Here is a 26,678-nt window from a genome sequence, read left to right as displayed (position 1 = left end):
ATTCCGAGTTTAATCTGGACAAAGCATTAGGAGATTTAGCTCATACCAGCTACTTTGCAGCATACAGACATCATTATCATGCTTAATATTTATGTCATAAAGCTGGCAAAGTGCTGTTCTAGGTTTCTGTCCAAGTTCCTCAAGTGATGCAGCGCTGCACCTGACTTGAACCAACTGTAAATTGGAACAACGTCTCTATCACAGTGCTGAGTTTAATTAACTAATAATTACAAAGCAATGAGAGATGGCTTGCTATCATTACAGCTATAGCAGAATTCAGCCTCGGTGAGCTGATCTATTTTCTTGGAGTTCTTTTTCATTTAACTTACTCGGTTTCAACCACACTCAAGAGAGAGCGCCTGTGATGGGGAGGGCAAACCTCTTCTTGTCAGCCCCCTAACAGAAAGCTGACCTGTCTTGGTAAAAATAGGATGCCCTCAAAGAGGTGGACCACTGAGACATTAGTTCTTTATAAACACTGTTCGGCACAAGTATTATCATGCTGTTTCCTCAAGAAAAGAAGTGAAGAAAGATGTCTAAGGGTAGTAATTATACAGACAAAAATACAAATGGGCCAGATAAGGAGTGAGATAATGACTTCTTTAGCAGCCTGTATTTAGTATATGTTGCATCTTTCCATACTAGTTCATCTTTGAGGTTCTTTTTGTGTGTTTAGAGGGCTTTTTTCTTATTCTGCGTTTCCTGCAAAAAGAAAGTATCCGTACACATGCTGCCAGGTCCTCCTGCTGTCAGTGGTGTTCTTGAGACTCAGCAGCGTGTGCAAAGGCTGATCAGTGATGGCTTTCTGCAGGGAGCCCTCCATGGCTGAGCCTCAGAGAATGGCTTTGCATCCACATAGCCAATTTCTGAAAAGCCTGCTTGGGTTCCCACTGAGCCTCCCCACACAGAATTTAAACATAAAAGATTACACTGAAGACACCATGCTAAAATCAAGCCATTTTTGTTCAAGGAAATTTAGTAAAGGAAAAAAAACCAACACCTTCCCTGTGTATATTTCTGGGAAGCTGTAGGACACGTAGTCAGTGCCTCTCCTCACTTACACCAAGTTGCAATATAGAAACAAAAATCAAAAAGTGGATTTTGAAGTAATAGCTCATGTGCTGAACCTGGCAGTGCAGTCACAAGTGCTGTGCACAAGACTAACAAGCAAGAAGAGTGCAGGATGGGAAGGACAGTGCCTTGTGTGGAAGTCTGCCACTTCATCCTTCACTCACTACGTGATGTTTAGCCCTTTGGGGATTGAAAATATTTAACTGAGTTATTTAATCTTTATGTTATTTCCTCAGAATAATTTGAAGATCAGTTTCATTATGCTAAATTTTAATATATAATATTTAATAATCCTTGAATCTTTTTCAAGGATTGAGAACAAATATTTTTCTAGCCTAATTTTGGGTGGGGAAACCTTCAAAAGGCAAATGCAGAGTGCATGAGAGTGTAGACTTATGAGAGTGGAGGCTCTTCTCTATATCAAAAGCTATCGTTTTCCCCGGTGCAAGCTCCTTCCAGCGTGATATAGGGATTGTTAGGAACAACAAATGAAATGCTCTGCAAGAAAGATGCTTGCTTCTGTTCTGTTCTTCTGAAATACGATATATTTTTTTCTGGTACAATTATGTGGGAAATTTAGTTAGTCAATGTTAGTGCATTTGATTTTAAAATTTTAGCCAATAAGCATTTTCTTACTCTCATTTTAAAGGCACAAACTTAGGAAAAATAACTTAATTATTATCAAATGTTGGTTCAAGTTAATGCAATTCCTTTCCAGCCATGATCTAATTTCAATAATTAATTTACAGCAGGATATCTGTTCTGCATGAGAATTATCCTGACAAATGCACTCAAACTAGTGTATCCCAAAGAAGTAGCTCTTGTAGAAAGAGCTTCTTTCTACAAGTATTTTGGATATTCCTACCAGAAAGGTACCAGTTATACTTGGTATTTCCTCTTCCAGCTTTTTCTACCACACCTAATGCTCTCATTAAACAAACAGCGCTGTTGAAGCTGTTTGAAATGTTGCATTTTCCATGGCAGCAGCCTTTTTTTCCTCCAAGACTTTTCCCTCCACACCCTAAATTAAATGGTGAGTGGTATATTTGCACTAAAAGATGACTTAGCGGCTATGTCATTTGGAAGAACACAGTCATTCTGAGCACTACAACTTTCGCCACTGTGTAAAAGAAAAATATCAGCCTAGGGCTAGATGCATGCGACTAGCAAATATATGAGGTGCACAGGGGATGGAGCGTAACCATCATATGACTTTGCAGATCACCTTCAACACTCTGTTATAGCAAGGGTGTTGTCAACATTTCACAAACCTTCCTCTCACTGTCCTCAAGTAAAGCACAGTAATATCTGTCCTCTGCTTCATTGTCCTTCTTTTTCTGTCTTTCAGCAGCAGTCAGGCAGTTGCCAGTCCAACACAACCATGCCTTTATTTCTAAAGGGAGGGCAAAGAGCATTTTGATAAGATGTGCTTCAGCTAGTTGACACGTCATTTCACTGTTGTCCAAAAACTGCCCCTTTCATTATTCTATACCTAATGAGAGGAAATAATGCACTATAAAATGTCTGTGTTGCTTGGATGCCTTTCAGCCTCCATGCTAGGAAATAACTGCTGGAAATCCTGGAGATTTCTATAATTTGTGTTTAAAATGTGAAAATGCCATTCACACCTCGGAGGAAAGGAGGAGGGTGCCTTGAGCCAATAGTAAATATCTGTTACTGAAGATCCTGATTTTTATATTGATATACCATACATATATATATATATATACATTATTTATTTTTTTGCATTAGTTCCGATTGAGTTCTTAAGTGATGCTAAAGTTCAAATTTTTGTGAGAAACGTTCTCCATCAAGTAGTATTAGGGGACTTCAGGGTTGATCTTTCCTAATTTTCCTTATAGATTTCTTTTCTTCAGTTAGGTAGATGAAATTTAAAAAAATCCTTCAGATGCTGACACTGTGAAAGCAGTAGCTGTGTGCACTGTCAATCCAGGATAATCTCTCTAGTGACTCACTCTTAATTGCTGGCCTTTCTTCATACCTTGGGAACTATGTCACTCTCAAAGCTGCTTGAGATTTTCCTTCCAGGAACAATTTTGATCTTAAAATAGGAATCTCACAAAGGAATCTCTACATGAAAGCCATTTCCTGCTCTCTGCTGGCCCAGTCGATGTTGAGATGCCCAGTTATGGACTCTGAATTTCACATCTCCAACTCGATCCCCCTTAGCTGTGGTTCGTTGCAGCCTGACCGGTTTGGGTGGGACTTCTTCACAACACGAGTGAAATTCAATCTGCTCTCAAGTTCAGCAGAAGCTGGTGGCTGAATGCCATTGACACACAATAAAGCCTTACATGCCTTGTAAATGTTACTGGGCGTTAGGCTGGTCCCCTGCAGGAGGGAGGGAAGTGCTGTCTGCTTATCCATGGAAATACTCCACCCCTCTACGGTGACTTCTGAGCTACCTAATGAAGCTCCACAGCTGCTGCTGTAACTCCAGCCAGACTAAAACCCAAAAGTTACTGAAACCCCCAATAAATGTGATCATAACCCACCAATGCTTCAGTTCCTTGTTCCACGCAGGGATGCAGCCTGATGGGGTACATCACCCCAGGCAGGTTGCTGGCTGTTCTTGTCTCAGGATCAGTGAGATTTTTTAATTCCCTTTGTGCTTTCTTTTGGCATTGTGAAAATAGAAGCTACCTTAATATTTTGGTGAAGCCAAAGTTAAATTCCTCTTTTCTGTGTTTTTACTTTGTGTGCTGTTGTGGCGATGCTCACAGTGATTCCAGCTGACAGCTAATGAGCAATGAATCTGAGGGAAGTCTGGTATCGATAGCTTCCAGTGATAGATTGTATAAAACAACCTGTCCTTTGAAATCTGCTGGGATCCGACAATCACTTGTAGAGTATTTGGCTGATAGTCCTGTAGCTGTATAACCTAAGATTGATCAGTAAATCAAAGCGTAAAGAAACGCTCCTGGCTTAAAAATTTACAGAGATGGATTTGGACATTTAATCATTCCATTGCAGAAAAGAGGTGCCCAGAAGCAGCATGCCATTTAGGAATTGCTTCTGTCTCCTGTCACTTCTCTCTATCATCCTTATAAATATCACCAAGAGCAACCTTACTTTACAACAACTAGTTTCTTCCATGCCAGGTCTGACAAATGGGTTTTGCATCTTATTTGTTTTATCTTTCAACATGTTTCTTTCCTCTGGTTACTACTTTGTTACTACTTTGTTAATGGTGATTTGTAATCCCATGCAAATCAGCTGGCTGTTTTATATTGACAGTGCGAGAAGCAAAAAACCTAATTCCCATGGATCCAAATGGACTTTCAGATCCTTATGTTAAACTGAAACTTATCCCTGATCCCAAGAATGAAAGTAAACAAAAAACAAAAACCATTCGTTCTACTCTGAATCCACACTGGAATGAGTCATTCACGTTGTAAGTTTAACCCCTTTTAATACAATACCTTTTAAGTATTGAATCATTTATTTGAGTTTTGCATTGAAAATGCTTCTTCTCTGCTTCTTTTTAGTAAATTAAAACCTACAGACAAAGATCGACGGTTATCCGTAGAGGTCTGGGACTGGGATCGAACAACCAGAAATGATTTTATGGGATCTCTTTCATTTGGGGTGTCAGAGCTTATGAAAATGCCAGCTAGTGGATGGTAAGAGTTTCTGGAGAGGCTTTGAAATGGTACTTTTCTTCAGTGTAATTACATTTTTTGTAGCTTTTCACTGTATCTCATGCTATGAGATCACTGAAAATACAACCAAAACCAGGAAATATAGGCTATACACGTATATAACAAAGAAGGATAATTAAAGGAATTCTTTTCTTTTGTCATGTTCATGAAGCTTCTGCTGGAGCCAGGAGATGCTGTAAACTCAATTCTATGTACATAGTCTTGTGATATTCATCTTATTTTTATCACAAATATGATATATTCATTATGAAGCATATCAGTTATATATAGCTCCACAAGTTCAAAGTACATGGGAACTGATTTTATAAAATGCCATCTTATTACCTACCAAACCATGCATAGAACTTATAAAACCTTCTCAAAAAGTACCTCTCATTGAGGAGAATTGTTTAGGGCCTTAGAAGTGCTGGAGAAAAGGTTCTTCAAGGTTGATTTCTCCACTATATTACAGGATGATTGGAATGAAATCCTTGTACATTACACTGCCTTGACAGATAGTTTGTGATTAAAGATATAAGTTTAGGTGAAATATACTCTGTTTCTCTGTTTGCTTTAGAATTTGGCAAGCAGTTCTTTACATACAAGTGACGTCGGTACAAACAACTAAATCAGATTTTAAATCTAAAAGGAATAAATAAAAATGTAACAACATTTTCTTTTCTCAAATGTTTTACAGGTACAAGCTGCTGAATCAAGAAGAAGGTGAATATTATAATGTTCCGATTCCAGATGCTGATGAAGATGGAAATGCAGAGCTTCGACAGAAGTTTGAGGTGAGTATCAAGCATAAATATGCAACTGTATTTTGTATACAGTTGTCACCTTATTACCAAAAAACAAAACAAAACAAAATGTTCAAAGTTATACAGTGTTATTAGTTCTGTTGCTTATGTCAGCAGTATGTACCTTTGGGTTTCTTGGAGATTGGGCCAAGGGGAAAATTCAGCACTAGCATTATTTGTCTGACAGTTCTGCTTCTCTGTTACGACACTTATAAATTGGTATTGTAAAATATTTTATGTCAGGAATGTGTAATGGTTTCAGTGTATCTTCTAATGCTTACTCCAAAATCTGCAAAAGTGATTATTGCCAGTATCCTTAATAATTTGTAAAACAAAGGTCTCAGAAACAGCAACATTTTATTACCTAAAATGTTTCACAGTGAACATTTTTTTTAAAGAGAAAACAGTTACAACTGCTGATTAACTGGAGCCTTAAAATCTCTGTAGAAGGCTGGCACCTGAAGTTCTGATCTCTCTCATGTGGGTATGGAAGCTTCAGGAGGAGTGGTATTGCTGGTTATGTACAGAAAAGAACCACTGAAGAAAAACAGTATTTTCGGCAGAGTCCTCCTGCCCTCTGCAGTGCACGTTGGAGTGGTTGGTAGTCACAGGCATGGTCTTACCGTGCCTTCCAAAGGAGTCGATTCTTAATGAACAGACATAGCCGGCCTCTCCTGACAACTGCAGTGATACTACGACAAAATACTTGCTGTCCATTAAACCCAGCAACAAGAATGGTTTGGGGATGGAGGTGTTTTGGCAATGGTTGTACTGGATTCAGCTGATCCTAGTACTCCTTCCAGCTGCATATGCAATAATGAATTCAAATATTGCAATAAATACCGATTTCTTTTTTCTAGTTGAACATTTACGTTAGTCTAGCAGTTTATCCAAAAACTAATTAATGTACCTGTTGTGCTTAACAAACGCTTAAGGCTGTTTCTTTCAACCTGAAATGGCAATTTTTTATGTTCACCATCAGGCAGAATTCTACATTGTTATTATAAAAGATGGGTTAACCCAAGAAAGTGAGGAAAAACGGCATATGTTCAACTTTCAAGAAAGAAAAAGAAAAGGTGCTTCAATTTCTTCTGAACACATTTGGATCAGCTACCATACTTTTGTCTGCAGCATGAACTATGATTTTTGTTTTACATTTGAGAAATACTTTAATCTCCATTTCATTTTCCTTTCTTTACAATTGTGATCTGACCAGTGTGATTTTATTTCACTGCACTAGGTCATTTTCTATTCAAGATCATATTTACCTTTTATCCTCCCTAGAAAGAATAACTTCAAAAGTAATTCTTTTCACCCCTTACATGTCTCTGTGCAATATACGGAGTCTGGAATTGGGTGGACGTGTATTTTAGTGGTGAAGCTATGGAAATTGCCTATTTTTTTTTTCTCAGGACAGAGACAGCAAAAATACAAGTCTGTTTTAAAATGTCAGTAATTACATGTGGTATGTTTGCATATTGAATTTATAATCTCTTAGTGTTTTTTTTTTTTCTTTCTAGAGCCTACTGTAAATGCAGAATGAATAGTCAGGGTTTGTTATCTATGTCCTGCGATGAAGTGGTGTAGAAATCCTGGGAGGCTGCATTGTGTAAAGCTCCTAGACTGGGTCTGAGAAACTGCAGCTTCACATAGGGTCAGCTGTGTCTCAGAAATAATTAGTCTGTCTCAAAGTCTAGTTAGTTCAGCTTCCACACCATGCACTGGAGGCTCTCTCTGTTCTGAAGTTAGCAAGGTTGACACCATTTTAATGGTCCAAATTGCTCAGGGAAAGGGAATAGGTTTTCAGCAAACACAGTGTCTCTGTAATATTGGTACTGATTTGCATAATGAACATTATGAAACCTAGCGCTGCTATATGTGAATATTTGTAGCCAGACAAAATGTGTGACTATAACTGGACCAAGGCTAGTATAACACATATCACACAGTAAAAGGATTTTGGTTCAACCACTTGAAGCCTACCATTGTGAGAAGGAACAGAGGAAAGCAGCACCTTCCCAGTAATGTTCTTAGCTGGTTTCAAGGGGAAATTACTGTCATGACATATAAAAAGTAACAGCACAGATGTCTGAATGGTGGTATTTAACTTATTAGCTATTCTGATGTGGTACATAAGTGGTGCTGGCTCTGATTATCTTTTACGTTATGTTTCTTATCATTTAGATCTTGGCTTACAAAGTCATTTTATTTTAGGTACCCTGTGCTAAGGAACAAGTAGAGAGCACTGAGAAGTGTTATTTGTGAGTCAACAGCATCTTCTAAATAAATATTTCCACTGTTCTGAAATCAGCTTTGAACCCTTACAGGAAGTCTCTTGACAGCCATGTTACCAGGTGGGGGTGTTGGCAGGAAGGTTAAAAATATGGATAGACCAGGAGAGGTCATACCAAGCTATCTTCTTGTTTATCAGTTTATAGAAAAGAGTAATTTAAGAGTTCTTGCTAATCCAAATCTCAAATTGTGGTTCTTGGTTCTGCTTTTCAGTATATGACAGTGTGATTGATAGCCAAGCAACATTCATTTAATTTTGAGAACAAAATTACAACAATTTCTACAGTAGTATTGGATTAATAATACAAAATATTTAAAATGAATAATGGTAGTCTTCAGAGTGAAGAGTGCTAACGAACCTAAGAAATAAAGAAGAACAGGAATACAGAAACTTCAGGATGAGAATTTCATTAGCTTGTATTAAGGAAGATAAAATATTTTCATATTCTTTTCAAAATTATTATTTTAAATCTTAAAACAATCTTAAAACTGACTTTGCCCTTAAGACTGAATTTTAGCAATATGCTTAGTAGAACCTCCACAAGCTCTTAGGAGCTACGTCCCATTTAAATCAATGACGATTTTTTTTTAAGTCTGTCCATGTCTTTAGTTCCACAAAGATCCTTAAGATGTGGCCTCGGGCTCAGATTGATTTCAGCTGTTTACACACTCCTATCACACCCTTCTGGCTCCATTTTAACAACCCAGACTTCTTACAGAAGTCACCCAAATCTCATCAGTATGCTGCTTTACTTACCGGATCTCCTGACACAGAAGTCATTTATCAATGTGAGTCTACCATAAAACAGCAATGCAGGATTGATAATAATACTCAAATAGTAATAGTAATAGTAATAATAATAATAATAATAATAAATTCACGTGCATTTATAATATGAACAGTAAAATGTATTTTGTTACTTTAAAAAGTCTGTTTGTGACCCATTCTGCCAGATCTAAAACAGCTGAAAAACAAGCACCCAACCTGTGCCCAGTAGTTTGGGATTCTGCCCAGCAAATGGGCCAAGTTTGGGAAGGAGGAGTTGAGGACGATGAGGGTTTCGTTAATCGAGTCATGCAGTGACCTCACTAAGTATTTTTAGTTACTGCTATGAGGATTTTCTTTTTATATACTGTCTATGTATTCCTAGATGAGGTTGTGCAGTAGATGGAAATTGAGGTGTGCTCTGCATAGGTGCACTATTTTCTATACATCCAGTTTTATTAAATCTACATATTTCTGGATCTCACCTATCTCTAAAAGTTATGAATCAACTATGTGTTCACTCAGCAGTATGATCAAATCTGTCTTCAGTGATTTACAGATGATACATCATTATTAATATTTCGAGATAAAAATACTCTCCTGTAGGAAGTGGAGGCAGGATAAAATCTGTCACTGTTTTTCGTTTGGTTTTAACCTTCGCTTGTGAGTTTTCTCCCCGGAATGGCATTATTGGTGGCCATCTCAAAACGAAACTGGATTCTCAACAGGCATATTCAGAATAATTGTGGCTGCTCCGTAATTGTTCGGGCTGAGGTTTCCAAGGCAACTCGCACCAGTCCCAGGTGGCTGCGTGAACCCAAACTGCCAGGGCTTTGCTCTCCAGTAGCACTATTTATCGTATCCTTATTTTCCTCATCCAGCATTTTGCTCGTCCTAGAATAAAAAAAGCAGAATATTGAAATAATGCAGCCTTACTGTAGTTTTAATACCTCATTACAATTTGAGCAGTAAAATATTTTTGCCATTTCTGACATTGCTCCTTTTTTCATTTGAGGAAAAGAAATGTGTAAATTCTGAACTTCTCCTGTAGGAAGTTATTTCTGATTTCTGAAGCCCTGTTTCCTGTAATTTGCTGCTTAATAAAGCACTTCTTGATACTTAAATATCACCTTAGAAGAAGAATAGAATCATCCTGGCTTAATAATAGCCTGGTTAATTATTCTGTCTGTCCCCTTCTTTACACATCGCCATCATGGAAAATGTTATTAAAAATAAAACAGCTGCTGTGGTTCATAGCAATGTTCATTTTTTAATTAAAGAGAACAGGGTAGCTATAACCCTTATGTGTGGATATATTTACCAAGTATATGGTACATTAAGTGACGTGAGCCACCCGAGTTTGGTAATTAAAGTGACCCAAGCAATTTGTTAGAAGGGAGCGGGTTGCTGCTCACAGAGCCTTCATTTTAAGGCATCCTAAGGGAGGATGCATAGCAGTCCTCCTCCTGCATATCATTAAGATGCTGGACATTTTATTTTGTTCTAGCTGTTCCCATTAGTGGAGCTGTGTGAGGGTTTTCAGCAGAGCATGGCATTCCCTTGATTCCCAAGAGAAAGCTCAGAGCAGGGACCCCGCTGGTGCATCCATGCCGAGCAGCTCCTGGGGACCCTGGGAGGCACTTCCTTGGGGTCTTCCCTGTGTCCTCTCCGAGTCCCACACTGGGACAACCTGCAGCGGGTGGCTGCTCCACTGAGGCTCCCCCCAGTGCCTGGCACCTCTCATGCGTGGACTTCGGGTATGCTTGGGACTTGGCTCTGGAAATGAGGAGCTGTTCGCTGCTGTTGCCGCCTGTGCTTTTTGGGACTGCTGGTTTTGTACCAGTCCGTTTCAGACAGTGAATGACAATGACATCACCCCGTAGTAATCAGACAAAGCTATCCTGATAAGTGCTTTTTCTGCAGAGTAATTTCTGGTCAGCGTGAGGAAAAGCAGGAACCATTTTCGCCCACCAGCTGATGCTGGGGGCCAGGCCTGTAAAACTGTGTGGTAGAAAGGTCAGGCAGCGTACCCAGGGAAAGGGCTCATGCTGGCTTCACGCTTTGATCCAGGAGCAGCTCCTTTGGTTCTTGGCCAGATCCTGATGGGCTTTTTGCTGCCAGGGGGGTGAGCTGGCCTGGCTGTACAGTTCCCTACTCATGGGGCTGGGCTCCCCACGCTGTCCCAGCTCTTCTCAGGGCTCATCATGAGTTGCTTTTTAGCTGCTTTGTTCTGCCAGAATCAATGAGGAATGCTGTATACAGGCTACAACCATATTTTTCTTTTGCAGACTAAGCAGAACAACATAAGGAGAGAGGAAAGAGAGTTCAGATGAGGGTAGATATTGTATCTGAAAACTGGAAGCCTACAGTCAGTGGCATTTTGGTGACATCTCAGTGCTTCTAAACATAACCATTATTACCATGCTAAAGAAAATGTCTTTTTAAATGTCTCACCATTTTAATTACGAGAACAGGGACAGTGTGGTGCTTGGCCATCAGGCTTGGTTATAAATACCTAGCCCCTCTCCAGTGACGCAAGAGCTGAGACATTTCTGCCTGTGATGTGCCACTAACCTCCCGCAGTACGCAGGGCAGCACTCTGTTTGACCAAACTTCTGTGTTAATCCTCGAGCAAGTGTAAATGCAGGCTTGAATTCCTGATTAAGTAGCCGATCTTGATCAGCATGTGGACGTGCTGTACACAGAGCAAGCGCTCATTTACAGAGTCAGGCCTCTCCCCGTGCAGCACAGCTGGGGTTAAATGCTATTTGGAAACGTCTGCGGGTTTCCAGTCATGTTCAAAGCTCTCTGATGAGTTTCAGTGTTGTTATAGTCAGTGCTAAAGAAACTCATTTATTTATCATTCCCTTTCTGAACATGGGTAAATCATTTCGGTTTGTTTCGCTGCAATGCTGCCTTTCTTAGATCTCTACCACTCCCTTTCGTTTCATTTTTTCCAAGCAGCTTCTGGCTGCGTTATTCGAAAGGAGAGGGCCAGTGCTTTCTGCATTAATCTGGCATTTTTTTCTGACGTTCATAACAGTTTTAGGTCAAAAGGACATCTTCTTTGTTTCCTTTCATCAGCAGCTGGGACATGCTGGAGCTGTGTGGGCTGTGGACGAGTGCTGCAGCCCTGTGGCCAGCGCCTCAGCAGGAGGCTCCGGGGACTGCTTCAGCAGCTTCCTCAGAACCCAAGGAGCTTCCTAATTAAATTTGATATTTTCATTCAAAAAAAAAAAAAAAAAAAAAAAAAAAACCAAACGTAGCCATAGGGGAGCTTCAGATTTTGCTAATTTGTGAGTTAAATTCTTCTGTCTTCTGGTCTCTGTGTATAGTTCTGTAAAGGGCTGCAAAGGAGACATTTCTTCTAAGCCTTTGAAGGATGCTTGTGCTTTTGCCCCAGAGCTGTTATGCTGCAGCCACTTTACTCTTTGGGGTTTTTTTTTGAAATAAATAAAAGATATGATCTCTGCCATATCCATATCTAACTTGTATATGTTCCCATTTTGAGGCAATAACCGTAACTTCAAGCAGTTCAGCAAAGGTGACAGGGAAAAGAGAAATAACATTGCTGATGCTTCAAACTGTAAAAGAAAAGATTAAATTTACTTTCCAGGAAACAGTATACTAAGTATACTGAAATCATGACCAGCCAAAATATCACTGGCACATCAATCCACACTCTTTATGTATATAAAAAGAGGAGCTGCTTTTTTTGGCTGTGGCACTCGTTCCTATTTTTAAATTGTGCATATTTAATCATTAGAGAATGGATTGCTGCTGCAGTATAGAAATGCTGTTAGATGACTCCATCTGTTCCATACTATCATTTGGCATGGGGAATTCCCATATGCAGTTACCGGAGGTTTCCCATCCACTCACCATATTTGAAAGTAGAGAATTTGAACATTCTTAATCAGAGGACATACATCTTCAGCCCCTGTTCCTATGAGGTGGTGAGTTGTCTGGGAGGTTTTTCTCACTATATGTGTTGTTACTAAGATGAAGAACGTAGAAAATTACATTGGTAACAGGGATTTCTTTATCCCATATATAAAGACAGTTTAAATGCATATTTCAAAACAAGGCAAAAACTCAAAAAGCACTTCTGTGCTAACCCCTGTCTTCAGTGTGTGTTTGTTGATAGGAGCCCAGACTTCACACATCTGTGCATTCAGCTTTATGCATTTCGGTGGTTTAAGGGCGTTAGGAAACACATGGATGCACAAGATTGCAGTTAACATTGAATAGCAGCTGACAGAAAGACCTGTATTTCATTGTGCTCTGCTGCACTGTGCTCCTGATTGCTAGGGTGATTAATGCCATGGTTTCTTTTTCATGAGGTTTCTGCACACAGCAGGTGCGCCCATCCCTGTATTCTCGCTGCCGTGTCCTTATTTGTTGCCTTGTGCTACTGATGTCGCTTGGCTTTGCAAGCCCTTTACTAATGCAGCAGTTTTTCTCCTTGCCTGCCTCTCCCAGGACTGTCATGTCAATGCCTGCTTCTTCAAGGTAGTTTCCTCCTCGAAGTTCTGCACCTTTTTTTTCACACACCTTTCTCTATGAGCATTTGAAGCTTATTAATAAATTCAGTTTCATTCTCACAGCGTTTTAAGGATGCATTTTTTTTAATCTCTGATTTAAGCTTTTATAAAGAATAATGATAGTTTTAAAAAATTGAAGTATTCATCTTCCGTAATTTGCCACAAAGTTTCCCCAAATGAGAAGTTGACTTACAAAAATGGGTCAGCAAACCTCGGCAGTTGCAGTGTGCCTTTCATTCTGAAGGACTTGGTTAAATGAATGGCACCTTCTCGTGGAAAATGGTGCATCTTTAATTTGAAATACACTTGTGGAACTTTAAATAACTTCCACAGATCAAATAATTCTCACATTCACTGGACAATTAAGTAAATAAATTTACATGGTATATAGCATGTGTGTATCATGATATATACTATATACTATATACTGTGCTATATACTGTATGTAAGTTGGGGTATACTATATTGTAAGTGATATTACCCGTATGCACAGATGCTGTGAATAGTAATCCACCTGATACTTCCCATTTTACTTCTTTCACTTCCATCTCACTGAAATACTGCCATAAACAATGCATATCAGCATTAACAATATACACGTCTGCACTTGTCATTTGCATGTAATGTCTCTCCAGCAGGTTTTCTTGCTTTATTAGGGCAAAAGTTACTGACACAAATCACACTTTCAGTCTCATATATGGGTTTAGTTACAATTTGCTGACATTTAAAAGAATTAATTTTAAAATCTTTTTTTTTTAAGTTGTTTGTATTAGTAAAGTATGATTTTAACAATTATTTTAATACTGAACCAGAAAAAAAGAGAGATGATTTGTCATTGCCAAATATTTCCTAATGCAGTAATCATCGTATTTGTCACACAATCAGTAACTTCTGTTCTCTTAACCTTCATCCTTTCTCTGGTATCTTTATCTCACAAAAGATTTTCAGAAGGTGAGTTACCCTTCCTCGGTCCTTTCCCCCTCCTCTTATTTGAAAATAAAATCACTTGTTGGTTTCATTGATGAAATTTGTTTAATGCAGGGAAGCTTCAAGCTTCTCTGTTGAAATATATTTTTAAACAATTTTGTTTGAACAATTTATACGTAGCATTTAAATAACTATCAATACTTTTATGCAGTATATAGTGGAGTATTTAGCTGTAATAATTGAGGGTAGAACCCCTCAACATGAAAGCATGACAGAAAAAGTAGTAAATGAAAAAATCTCAGCAGTGGGGTATTGCAAAGCCCATTTAAGCTGCACTGACAGAGCCAAACCTACCCTGAGAAAATGCAGCTGGGATAAAAACAGTAATGTCTAATGCTATGGTGTCACTCCAGGGTAAAATCCAGGCCCTGAAGTGCACTGATCTAAACCGACAAAAGTTCTTGGTCCATTTTTGGTTTCATCATAGGAGTGCACCTAAAAAAAAGAGCTGAACAGTTTCATACACTGCTGCTTCATAGGCAGAATTCATACTTATTCCTTGTGAATTAGTGAATCCCAGCAAAGAAAGTTGGCAGTCTTGTGATACAAGACTGAGGAATTCCATTTCTTCATGAAAAAGAAAAATGCTTTCTTGTTTGTTGTCTGTCTTTCCTCTCTGGATTGTTCCAAATCCCCGTTCAGCTTGCTGCTGCCAGTGACAGCATTACCAGCCTAAGCTCAGAAGCATCTCTGCATGCTGCATTCTGCAAGCTAATCGCCACTGCCATTAGCATATCTTTGGTAATAATTCTGTCAATAATCAGTTTATGTGGGACTGCTGCGGAGGTTATGTTCCCAAGTTTACAAGACTGGAATTGAAAGGAAACAGCAGGAGCAGATGAAGAAGGAAGGCTGTGTTCCGGAGGATAATATAACACTTCTGAGCTAGAAATAAATATAATGTACAAAAATGATTTTAAAAGATCATAGAAAATTTGAGAATGCTGTGAACAAGGTCAAACAGCTTAGTTATTTATAAATTGTTTATCAAATACTGGGAAGGATCGTGCATTTATGCTGCTTTTGTTCACCCAGCAAAGTATGCATTTAGATTAATTTATTTTCACAACATCATGCAGAAACCACCTTGATTTTGTGTGTTTGTGTTAACTAATCACATAGTGCGACCTGGTTACAGGATCCCCAGGTCTTAAAATCACTACTTATCTGCAGCTTTTCGTCCCTAAGGATTTTCTGCAGGGATTTGCACTCAGATCAGGTAGAACTGAAGTCTTTGAAGATTGCTTTAGAACGGAACTTTAGTTTTTGTCCATATTGAAATGAGTTTTATGCTTAAAGCAAATTCAACACCCTATTTTTTAATTATTGAAAATTAGCAGTAATTTGCATAATTTAAAAATGAAGGAGCATATATAATAGCAACTCTTTTTTTTTTTTTTTTTTTTTTTTTTTTTTTTTTTTTTTGATACTTAGGGATTTGTTATTCCAGTATTGACTGGAAAGCCAGCAATATAATTATATTCACTGTTTGTGTTTTTATTGCCACTATCACAGGATATTTCAGCGAAAATTCTTGAATATTATTCCTAGGCAGCCTCTTTAATTACATTCCATCTAGTTAGATGCTGTTCTGTTGCAGGGGATGGTGTTTTTGGCAATAAAGGCAGAAAACAAAGTAGACTCAGGTGGCCACAGGATTATTAAACAGATTAAACACGTTGACGGTGCCAAGTGGGTAGCTGGAAACTCTTCCCTCTCTAGATTTGGCTGCTCACAGCCAGAAGTTCCTTGTACAAGTTTCTTGTACAGTTTCAGATACCCTCTGAAACTGGTATTCGTAGGATAAATGTATCCTGTTCTTAGGATAAACGCATCCCTTTCCAAATGACTGCTTTCCATAGTCTTTTGACTCTGTTGTCTACATTTTCTAGGGATGTGGTTACCTTTATCTTGTCCCTGATAAATCTGATTAGAAGTCACTTACTGAGTATTTTATACATTTTCAACTTGTTCACAGCAATACTGAAAAAGTAAAAGCAAATAATTTAAATAGGGCATGTGGTTATAAACCCTCCAAAGTAGCAGCACTGCCGAGATGCTGTATGGTATATTAAGCTGTAGTATTGTCCTTTAGGATTCTCTTATAGCTTATATCCTGAGTAAACTTCCCTTGATCATAATGTTGATCTCGAGAAAATAATTTCTGCTCTGAGTTAGGAACCACGAGGGGTCAGTAAAGAACACGGAATAGCAGCCAGAGCAAAAAGCTGGCTGTAGCAAAAGTCCTGAAGGACATGAAACGATGCAAATTGTTGCACCTATGTGTATTTGTAAAGATCCAAACCTGTTACATGAAACAGCTGTTTTGATAAAATTCACTGTAAGTTTTTCATTGAGCCCTTTGTACAAGTCTCTTTACCTTGCACTGATGATCATTTTTCCCCAATCAAAATATTTAGGAGCTTGCAGCTGTAGGCGTGAGTTCTGCCTCTGACCTCCTTGGTACTGCTCAGGTCACCTCTGCCTGTGGGTGATATCCGTGATTCCCAGCCCTCTGCCTACCTCCTGCCGTGATTTATGTGCTGGGGGACACGCACAGGGCCGGCAACCTCTGAGTCATGGAGTGAAACAATCTCAGCGCAGGCTTGTGAACCTGCAGGGTGTTAGAAGAGGCACTGCTTACCATGAGCAGTGCCTATGGAGAATTAGGCAAAATAACTCGATTTTAGTGATCACGCAGCAGCCTTTGTAGGACACGGTGCTTTCTCTTCTGTTATTTGTAACCCAGGTCATTGATCTACACTCTGATATCATCATTCCGGAGCGTTGCAGCATGTGGGTGGGCTTCAACAGTGGGTTTCCTGTCCTCTTGGTCAGGCTTTCAGCAAAAAGGCATTCTGAATCCTCTTCACATATGGCCAAAAAACAAACAAACAAAAAAAAAAAAACAGTCAAATCCTTTAAATAAATTTTCTCTTAGTAACCTAAAGGGTAAGTATGACACAAGCTTAAGGGGGGTAGGGAGGAAATGGGGAGAAAGTAAACAAAGGACACAAAGTAGTCCATATTAAACCCTGAGTCTTAATTACACACCTCCCATTTATATTTTTATGAAACATCCTATTTGCATGTGCCTTTTTACTAGCAGTGGGAATTATAAGAATTTTTAAAGCTTTTTTTATTCAATGTTTAAGCTATAGAAGTAAAAATTCATTTTACTTAATTTTTTATATATAGCATTTTTATTTCTTAGCACCTGGTACTGGTATGGTGTCCTTGCTAGGCACATAAGTACGGGTGTATGCATCCACTAGCACAATACATTTCTGTAATTTAGTTTGTTTAGCTCAGGAACAAAGACGAATCAGCGAGAATGCCCAGTAGGATGGGAGAAGCCAGGACTGGGTTGCTTCGCTCTTCAGAAGCATTTGTTAAGCCACAGAAAGAAGCGCAAGAGCCAGACACTGTGTCTGCTGTGCTGTTCCTCAGGCAGTGCAGTGCAAAACCATCTCCCTAGGTTGCTGAGCACACATTTCTTAGGCAGACAGGTGAAATGGTGAGGGAAGTTCCCTGTGTCCTTCCTGACCTGACAGCAAGATCAAGAGCTCAGGCTGGATCGGGAGATAACTGATGCCATCCCCTCACTGGTTAAAGCTGCTGGGCTGCTAAACCATCCCAAGCCCAGGCTGTAACTTTCTCTTTTCTGGGTTGTTTCCATGGCTACAAAACTCTCTGCTAATGAGTTATAAGCTTGCATTAAGTTATGTTATTGAGCTTAAAACTCAGTCTGGTGAAGTATTAGGCCTTGCTGGAGCTTAGAAACGAACTCTTCTCATTTCAAGTTATCACCATCCTGACAATTAAGTCGTATAAAGTAGGAAATTGATAGCCCTTCACAACATCTATAATTACATGGAATTGGAAATGCAATAATATAAGAAACAAGCTGCCACAATGATGGAGCACATTTCACTGAGGAGAAGGTTTTTTTCCTCCAGATTGTGACTTGAAATTTATTGGCTTTATTTAGTTTATTAAAGGCTTGCTAATGGCTCAACTTGTTAGGCTGATCAAAATCCCCACCGAGTTTTCATGACTTGAAACCCTAAGAGGGCTTTTTGTCCTTCCCTGAGTTTCTGATCAACTATTTCAGTTTCTCCTTTCTACATCCCAAGCGTGAGCTTTGCATTTCTCTCAGTGACATCTCTGAACATCTGCTCGAGATTGGAGCTGCTCCGATGCTTCTTGCGCTGAGTCCAGGGGGCGTCAGGCGTGAGTGGGCATCAGCTGCCACAGTGACACCCAAACAGGAGGGTCCGGCTGCTCCTTCCCTTGCTTCTCACCAGTTGCTGCTCCACATTTGGAAGTGATGTGCTGAAGCAGAAGGTTACCCACGGCTCTGCAATGGCTTTGGACTAACCTCAGAATTAAGAAAGGAAACAGTGGGAGCAAGGTGGGCTGGCCTGAGACAAGTTGTTATCTGAGGAGCGTGCTGGGGTCTAGTGAGGAGCTGGTGAAGCCTCACTGCAGGGTGAGAGGCAGGGATTTTGTCAGTTTTACAGAGGGATTGAATCATGATAAGAAGACGTTCCTGCTTGGCTGATCTCAAGAAAGCTTTGGGACCCCTGATAAAGCCTGCAGCAAGCCTGGGCAGTCAATCGTTAGACTGCTGGCCTATCAAAATTGTGATTTTTTGTGATGGAGGCTGACGAGAGTGCTGCTCTCTGATGCAGCATCACTCACGTGCTGTTGACAGCTGAACAGGGCAGAGCAGCGTGTGCTAGGTGGGCTCTGCAGTTGAGGAGGGAAGACGAGGCTGGTGTGCAGTGAGCAGCAGCGATGCTGGCCTCCAGGAGGCTCAGCTGCTGGCAGTGAGGCTCTCTGTTTCTTCTCCCAGTAGGTGTCAGTGGAGCCAACAAGTAGCAGATGAAACGTGGCCATAGGGGTGCTGTTTCCAAACAGAAGTGGTGTGTACTCAATGTCTATGTACCTCCCCACAAGCAACATGAATTCGGCATTGTCGTTAAATATTTTTTTTATTTACCTCTTTCTCCTCTTGAAAACCTGTTACCAGTAGATCTTCTCACCGGGCATCCGGGAACTTGCTCAGAGCGAGTTACCGTGACAACCACGAAATACATCCTCGGTGCCCTGCGTACTGCAGGGTCTTGTGGCAGCTGGAACTTGTTGTCATGGGGAACGATGTGGCCTTGCCCTTCTGCAGCTGCGCAGGGAGGGTGGCGGGGGCTGGCAGCAAGATTTGGCAGTTTTGGAAGCCAGCATTGAAAAGGCTTGATGAGAACATAGCGCGACTGAAAGCTGAGTGCACTGATGGATTACTGTTCCCTAAACCACTTCTGTGCTTCACACTTCTCAGTAGGTTTTGGAGAACAGCTATACATATAAATTAAAAAACAATTTTTCCACGAAGCATTTATTTTAAAAGAGCATTTTTTACTACAGAACCTGAGCTGTCTTAGAAACCGAGTCTACCGAGTCTGAAGAGACTCTCCAAACTTCTATAAACTCTATAACTTCTATAAAACTCCCTAAAGAAGTGCATTTGGGCTGAATAGATAACGTCTCACCTGTGGTTTCAGGGCAAAAGAACTGGCCGAGATAAGGTGCGTCCAAGCCAAAGAAGTAAGATGATGTGCATGTCTTGTTTTCTTTTAAGATTAACTCTTCTGCTCCCAGTGCAAACTAATTTATCTTTAACGTGCCTTTATTCTGGTTTGTTTGCTGCAAGCTGACTTGGTTGTGAAAATGCTGTGCTTTTATCAAAAGTAGTTTACAGTGTGCTGGGAGAGTTTGTGGACAAATTTAAGTAAGCAAAGGCATTCCTGCTATTGTAAAAAACCCTAATATATATAATCAATAAAACAGTTTAAATTGTGGTACTCATAACTCTATAAGGATGAGTAAGTCCCAAAATAATATGGAGCATTTAAGTAACTTTGTAAAAATTGCTTTTTATGAAATATGCTTCTCTCTAAGACAACAACCAGTAGGTTGTGATCCCAGTTCGCTCTTCCTCCTTTCACATCTACCTCTTCCATCCGTTCCAGCTTTTGCCACATCATTCCTTTTTTCCAGCCATATCTGACTGTAAGAAAACCTGCTCCCATTCGAGAAACTGGGTGTAAACACCTGAGAAAAAAAATACATTGTTTGAGCTGTTTATAAGACCAGAGTTTGAAGAGGAAACGATGAATCTGTGCAAGATCCAGAAAGATCTGGGCAGCATTTCACAATGTCAGCTTTAGGGAACAAGGTCTGTGGTATCGTATCTGGGGCCTTCCTCTCTGTGTGGCTCAGGTCCCAGTGCCCTGCTCTTCAGCTGTGCGTTTCTAAGGCTCTGCACCACAAATTGCTCTCCTTACGCACAGTCTATCTATCAAACAGAGCCCTGGGTCTCTTTATTCCTCTGTGGTTAGCACTATTGAAACAGCATTTCCCAGAGCTCTGGAAAACATTTCTATCCAATATCTGTCCTATTTTCGGTGCTTAAATTGGCCTTAACAAAGCATAAGCCTCAAACAGATTTTCCTCCCTTCCAATATATAGTGAAGTTATTCATCATGGGCAACCCTGGATGCAGAGGTAATGGTGAAAGAAATGGTGTGTGGTTTTACATTTCATTTATGCAAATTAAAATACATTGTGCTTCTCACTGGGACTGTATTTTAACAACAGTTTTGGTTTGTAGCTCCACATCTGAAGTAAAAAGAAAGATTGTTTCTCATATGAAGAAACAATGACCTCACATGTTAAGGTATGCAAGAAGCTGGAGAAAAGTGTTTTTCTAGTGAAATGTATTTTCAGCAAGTTATTTCCCATGTGGCTCATACCAAGAGATTAGCATTGCTGTATGTGAAGAAAGTTTGTACGTACATGGTTATCCCATTGTATATAGCACCATTAAACAACTCCAATCAGCACAGCCAACAAAATGTTCAACTAGGGGGTGAGATGAAGGCACGGGCAGATGGTGGAAACTCTTCAGGAATAGCTACAGCATGGGGGCAGGTGAGGTCTTCTCCAGGTTCTCTCCTCAATTCTTTACTAATCCTGTAAGCAAATGATTGTTTCCCAGTACCTCCACCTAATGCTCACATTAGGGCACAACGTTTGTTTGTAGACTTTTAGGCAAAACAATTTTGGTATTTGAAGAAATTTTCCTAATTCTTTAGTCATAACCAGAAATCATTAGATGAGTTTCTGAAGTACTTCTGTCTTGACCTGTATTCTGGGTAAGGTTCTGCAAAAAGTCAAGGTTAAAGTAAAAAACTTGGTCACACAGGTGGGATCTGTAATGACTAGACTGTGCTTATCTGATTTTATTTGCATGCCCACAGTTTACTTTTGTTCCAGTAGCTCTGGAAATTTTTGTAAATAGTACTAAGAGGAAGATAAAATGATATGCCTGTGGCAAAGTCATAACTGAAGCATTTTGTGGTGGTATTTTGGGAAGCTCTCAATGGATCATCTGTAAAATGTTTTGTCTGGGATGAGTATTGTTTCCTATTTTTCTCTCGCTACTTGTTTACTAGCTTTGAAACTCCCACTATGCTTTCACTAGGACCTTAAGCCAAAAAGCTCTGAAAGGAATTCACATGGTAGCTGTGAAAACAGGTTTTGTTCATGCTCATGAACGGATGGTCAGTGGCCTGTCTGAAGGGATGTGGACCTTTGGTAAGGTGATGGTAATTTGATCAGGTCCTTAGGCCATTCCGTTTGGGTCCATGTGCTTTCTTTGGGTCAGTCTGGTCACTCTTGAGCATTTCATGGGTGCCATTTTCCTGTTTTCTCATGTACGGTTTGCAGCAGGGTTCTCTGTTTGCTCTGGGATGCAGCTGTGCTTTGGATTGTCTTTCTAACAAGGCTCGTTCCTCGAGCGGGCCAAAATTTGCAGCAGGATGCCGAAGGCATGTGCTCAGGAGAAGGTCTGTACAGTGCAGCATGTCAGGCTGTGAGCTCCTCCTGCCTCGTGAACAGAGGCAGTACTTGGGGGCTAATGAGGCAGCACTTGGGCTAACAAGGCAGCTGAGGCTGGTGGCACGACGGCGGGATTGCCAGCTTCCCGCAGTGCAGGCCACAGCCGCCTTGTGCTCTGGTGAGTGCAGAGAGGCCTTTGCTTGGTTCTCCAGTATTATTTTAGGATGCTGCCTTCGTATCCTGGCACTTTCATCTTCCGTGGCCTTAATTGGGGTGAGCTGCAGCTCCCTGGGAAAGCACAGGTCACACTGAGCCCCGGGGAGCAGTGCTCGAGGATGGACGGACAGAGCGAGCAGCCTCAGAACAGAACTCCCTTTGTGGTTCTGAGTGGTACATTTTTCAAACAGGCTGCCCAGTTGGTTTAAAGTATAAGGAATAAAACTAGCATTTTCCAGTCAGTGCCTGATTTGGATCTCTTGCTTGGTGGCAAAGCGGATATTGAAATTTCTTCTCGTATCACAAGAACAAGAACTTTTATCTGATATCACATATGTGAGAGTCACAAAAACATGTCCAGCAAAGCTGCTTGTTTAAACCATTTCTTCATCTTGTAAAAATACAGGATATTAGGATTTTTTGTTTGTTTTGTTTTTGTTTTTTACTTCATTTGCTTAAGGCTCAGTCTTACACAGGTCTTGCACGAGTCTTAAGGCCTTGAAAGGCAAAAAGCTCCATTAAAGCCCCTGGATTTGCACCAATAGCAGCACCTGCCAAGGGACAATGCCTTGCAGAATCAGGAACCTAGGCTGATGCTCAGGACTTGCTCTTCCTAAATGTTTGTGCAGTCCCCCATCCTGACTGGCATCTCCAGATGCTGCTTTCATGCACTCAAATATTAATGATGGTGGAAGGAATTCCATGTTTTAAGCTGTACTACAAAAAAAAAAAAAAAAAAAAAAGGAAAAAAAGGTCTAAACTGCTAAAACCCATATCCATATGGCCAGTAGAAGATTTTCTGCACCTATGAATCCTAATATGCTCTTGCAGATGTGGTTAGTTTATGCAAGGGTTACTTGACATGCCTGCCCGCTGCAGTAGAGGGCTGGAGTCTCTGAATCAAGCCATCCCTTCCAATGTTAGGTTTCTAAACTTGTCTGGAGAAGGGAAAGTTTGTATTTTCCAGTTTCCAGTGAAGCTGCAAAAGTTATATGCCAGGCCAAGCTTTTAAGGTGATTTATTGTGTGACTCTGGATACACTTTGATTTCTAGATTTATTTTTTTTATCTGTAAAATGAATAATATGCAACTACTGTCCTTTTATGGCATAGTGAGAAAAGTAGTTATCCTTAAATGTCAAGCATATGTCAATGGCACAAAATAAATTAACTATATTAGAGATTATTTACATGCCAACTCACTAGATTCTTGGGGGAAAGCACTTATATCCCAAAGTAATACTATTATTAAACATTCATGGCTTTGCTCCTGCCGGTATGTGGGATAAGTTTGAGAAAAAGAGGGATATTGTGTTCTAGCCTGCATTATCTTTTGGTGAGTCTTACTTTTTTCGCTTTTGTTAACTTCAAGATTTGAAATGCAACTTACCTGAGCAACTATATGGTGTCTCATGTGAAATACTGAGACTGCTGCAACCTTCTACGAACCAGACTGTCTTGCCAAGACAGAACCTTTGAATGAAATAGAATCATAGACTGGTTCAGGTTGGAAGGACCCTACAGCCCATTATTCCACCCCCCTGCCATGGGCAGGGATGCCTCCCACCAGCCCAGGCTGTCCAAAGCCCCCTCCAGCCTGGCCTTGGGCACCTCCAGGGATGGGGCACCTCCAGCTTCCCTTCCTCCCTTTTCCAGATCAACGCTTGATTGAAAATCAAAGTTGATTGTAATGCTAGTTTGAAAGTGCCCATGTTCATCTGCATTAATTCTTTTCTCTCTCTCTTTTTTTTTTTTTTTTTTTAAAATGCAGGTTATTTTTTTTAATGCATGTCAAAGATTTCCTAACTCTTGCTATGCAGAGTGTCTTTAAGAATTATGTTTTAAAAGAGAACGTGCTGAAGAGAGTGTTTATATCTAGAATACCTTATGTAGATTATAGCATGAAATCTTTGAAGAGCATTTTTTGTATTTTGAAATAAAAATGCCAGTTAAGGCTGCTTTTGGCATGAATATAAGTGTTTTGTTTTTTTCCTTTGGCTTTGGTTTTTGCTTTGGTTTTGCTCTGATAACCAGATAAGTCTATCTGCTTTTATCTGGTTATACATGAACACAGTTTTCCACTTTAATTCACTCAATAATGTCAAAAGTATTGTTGGAATGAGTCTTTGAACTTGTGTCTGTGCAAATTTTGTTATGCAGCCTTTCTCTCGAGAATGCCGTCTCAAATAAGGTCATCTCCGATCTAACATTAACCAGTTCTGCCAAGAAGACAGGCTACTCTTCTCACTTTCCCATTTTTGTGTGTATATGTGTGTATATGTTCTTCAGAAAGCCAAACTTGGGCCAGCTGGTAACAAAGTCATTACTCCATCAGAAGACAGGAATTCAAGTGCGCCATCCAACAATCTGGACAGGGTGAAGCTGACAGATTTCAACTTTCTTATGGTTCTTGGAAAGGGGAGCTTTGGAAAGGTAAGAATTCTTGACAACTTGCCTTTACTACCTAGGTCACTCTGCCAGTTCTGGAAGTCACCAGCGTTGGTAGGGCTGGATATTGGGAAAAATCATGAATAGTACATATATATGTATTTGAAATCTGTTAGTCAAGAGAAAGGACTGCTATTTTTCTGACATTTTATCAGATACTTATATGATGATGTGCCCTTTACTGGAGAAGTCCTCAGGGATTTAGCATTTTATCAGCCCCTGGGCAATATGCCTGTGATAAACCAGCGAGTTTTGGCTCAGGCATTGTCTAAAACGACTGGTACATCCCATTGCAGTAGGTGACTAATGATGATATTTTTGGAGTTTTGATCGAGTTAGTCTGTACACAAGAGCTGGATTGCCATCTATACAATAAATGGGGCATATGAGTCACCTTCTCCCATTGATAGGAAGGAAGATTTTCACTCTTGTTTCTTTTTGTGCAGGTGATGCTGGCAGACAGGAAGGGGACAGAGGAACTCTATGCAATCAAAATACTGAAAAAAGATGTGGTGATTCAGGACGATGATGTTGAGTGTACAATGGTTGAAAAACGAGTGCTGGCTTTGCAGGATAAACCACCATTCCTAACACAACTTCACTCTTGTTTCCAAACAGTTGTACGTGAGCTCTCTTGCAACTGTGATGTTTTCTACACTATGTGATCATGAATTATGTCAGTTCAATAACTTGTATTATTATGCAACCTGTATTCCATAGGTTCTTCACATAGGAAACGGTGAAGAGAGAGACACCCCTTAGAGTTTTAAACCTAAATTCTAGGATTACAGATTTTTCTCCATATAGTAATTCCAGCAGACCAGTGGGAAAATTTGTAAATTTAATAATGTGTGCTTTGCTAAGTCAGACCCTTAAACCCAGATTCTCAAAGGTTCCTAAATACATTTAAGGATCTGAGGATAGTACTTGTAAAGTCTTAATGGTGCTTATTTTATCACAAGAGCATTACTCATGAATCAATGTTGATGGATTTAATTTGTTTTGCTGGTACCCCTGGCACAGAAAAAAGCATTGGGCTTTTTTTCTTCATTTTCTATAAATAAACAAAGTGGAGATTTCCCCATCACATTGCAAAAAATCTCCCAAAGACAGACTCCAGGATGACTCTGACAATCCAGCGGCACCGTACTGGTCTGAAAGCAGCATGGCAGGCAGTTGGCTCTCAGTGGGTGCTGGCTTCTTGGAGTTGCCTTTATTGACACAAAGTCAAGGCTCTTCTTGTCTCGCCTTGGAGCTGTCTTAATGATGATAGCCCTGAATTAGTGCCCCAGCAGTGGGCTGTAGCTTAATGGGGTGACAAAAGGACATACGTATGTTGTTTTTCCACTTGACTATTCCATATCTTCCACATCAGATGGTTTGAATCAAAACAACAAACAAAAAACTAGTAAGTTTGAAGTAATAACATCGTAATATTCCACAAACACATCATGTCATCCTGTCACCATTTCATAGTACAATTGTCTGTGTTGTTAGGGGCATTTTCCAACTCTTTTTAGTATCTACAAATCTCTGAGCAGAAAATGGCCTGAATGATTTGCAAACATAATTAAGCACAGTAAAACATGAATCTGGGAACTATTGCATTTGGTAATTTTTTGCTTTCTATAATATTCTTACTGCCTCTACTTAAAAAATGAAGATAGCTGTAATAGGATGAAAGTTAGTAAGAAATAGACTTTTTTCCCTGCAAGTATGTATATCTTTATAATGTTTCATTAGTAATCAAAAAGCTTAGTGTCATCAGTAATTGAAAAACCACTTTGATTAATCTTATCTTTCTTTTGGGCAGCTTCTTTTTTAAAATGTACAAATGTCTAGTGTTTTCTCGCTAAGGGGAATGGGGGAAAAAAGTTGAGATTTTTAGTATTTGCAATATAATTTTTCTGGATGATCACATACAAGAACAACGTGGCCACATAAAGGTCTAGACAAATATTGCAAACACCTTTACCTCGTTTACTTCATGT

The 26,678-nt window shown here is 39.8% G+C and overlaps 1 protein-coding gene across 1 annotated transcript in view; it reads left to right on the top strand.

Annotated features, from left to right (window-relative positions):
- PRKCA (protein kinase C alpha) overlaps positions 1-26,678 on the top strand; it is a 150,262-nt gene that overhangs the window by 101,174 nt on the left and 22,410 nt on the right. Inside the window, exons 6-10 of the mRNA XM_032199774.1 lie at positions 4,330-4,486; positions 4,581-4,715; positions 5,431-5,527; positions 24,529-24,672; positions 25,134-25,307. Coding sequence (XP_032055665.1) covers positions 4,330-4,486; positions 4,581-4,715; positions 5,431-5,527; positions 24,529-24,672; positions 25,134-25,307 — 707 coding nt within the window. The remainder of the gene's footprint in view (positions 1-4,329; positions 4,487-4,580; positions 4,716-5,430; positions 5,528-24,528; positions 24,673-25,133; positions 25,308-26,678) is intronic.

The sequence above is a fragment of the Aythya fuligula genome, chromosome 18, assembly GCF_009819795.1.
Source record: "Aythya fuligula isolate bAytFul2 chromosome 18, bAytFul2.pri, whole genome shotgun sequence".
NCBI classification, from domain to species: domain Eukaryota; kingdom Metazoa; phylum Chordata; class Aves; order Anseriformes; family Anatidae; genus Aythya; species Aythya fuligula.
The sequence above is the reverse complement of the archived record's forward strand: the minus strand, read 5'-3'. Positions and strand labels throughout refer to the sequence as shown.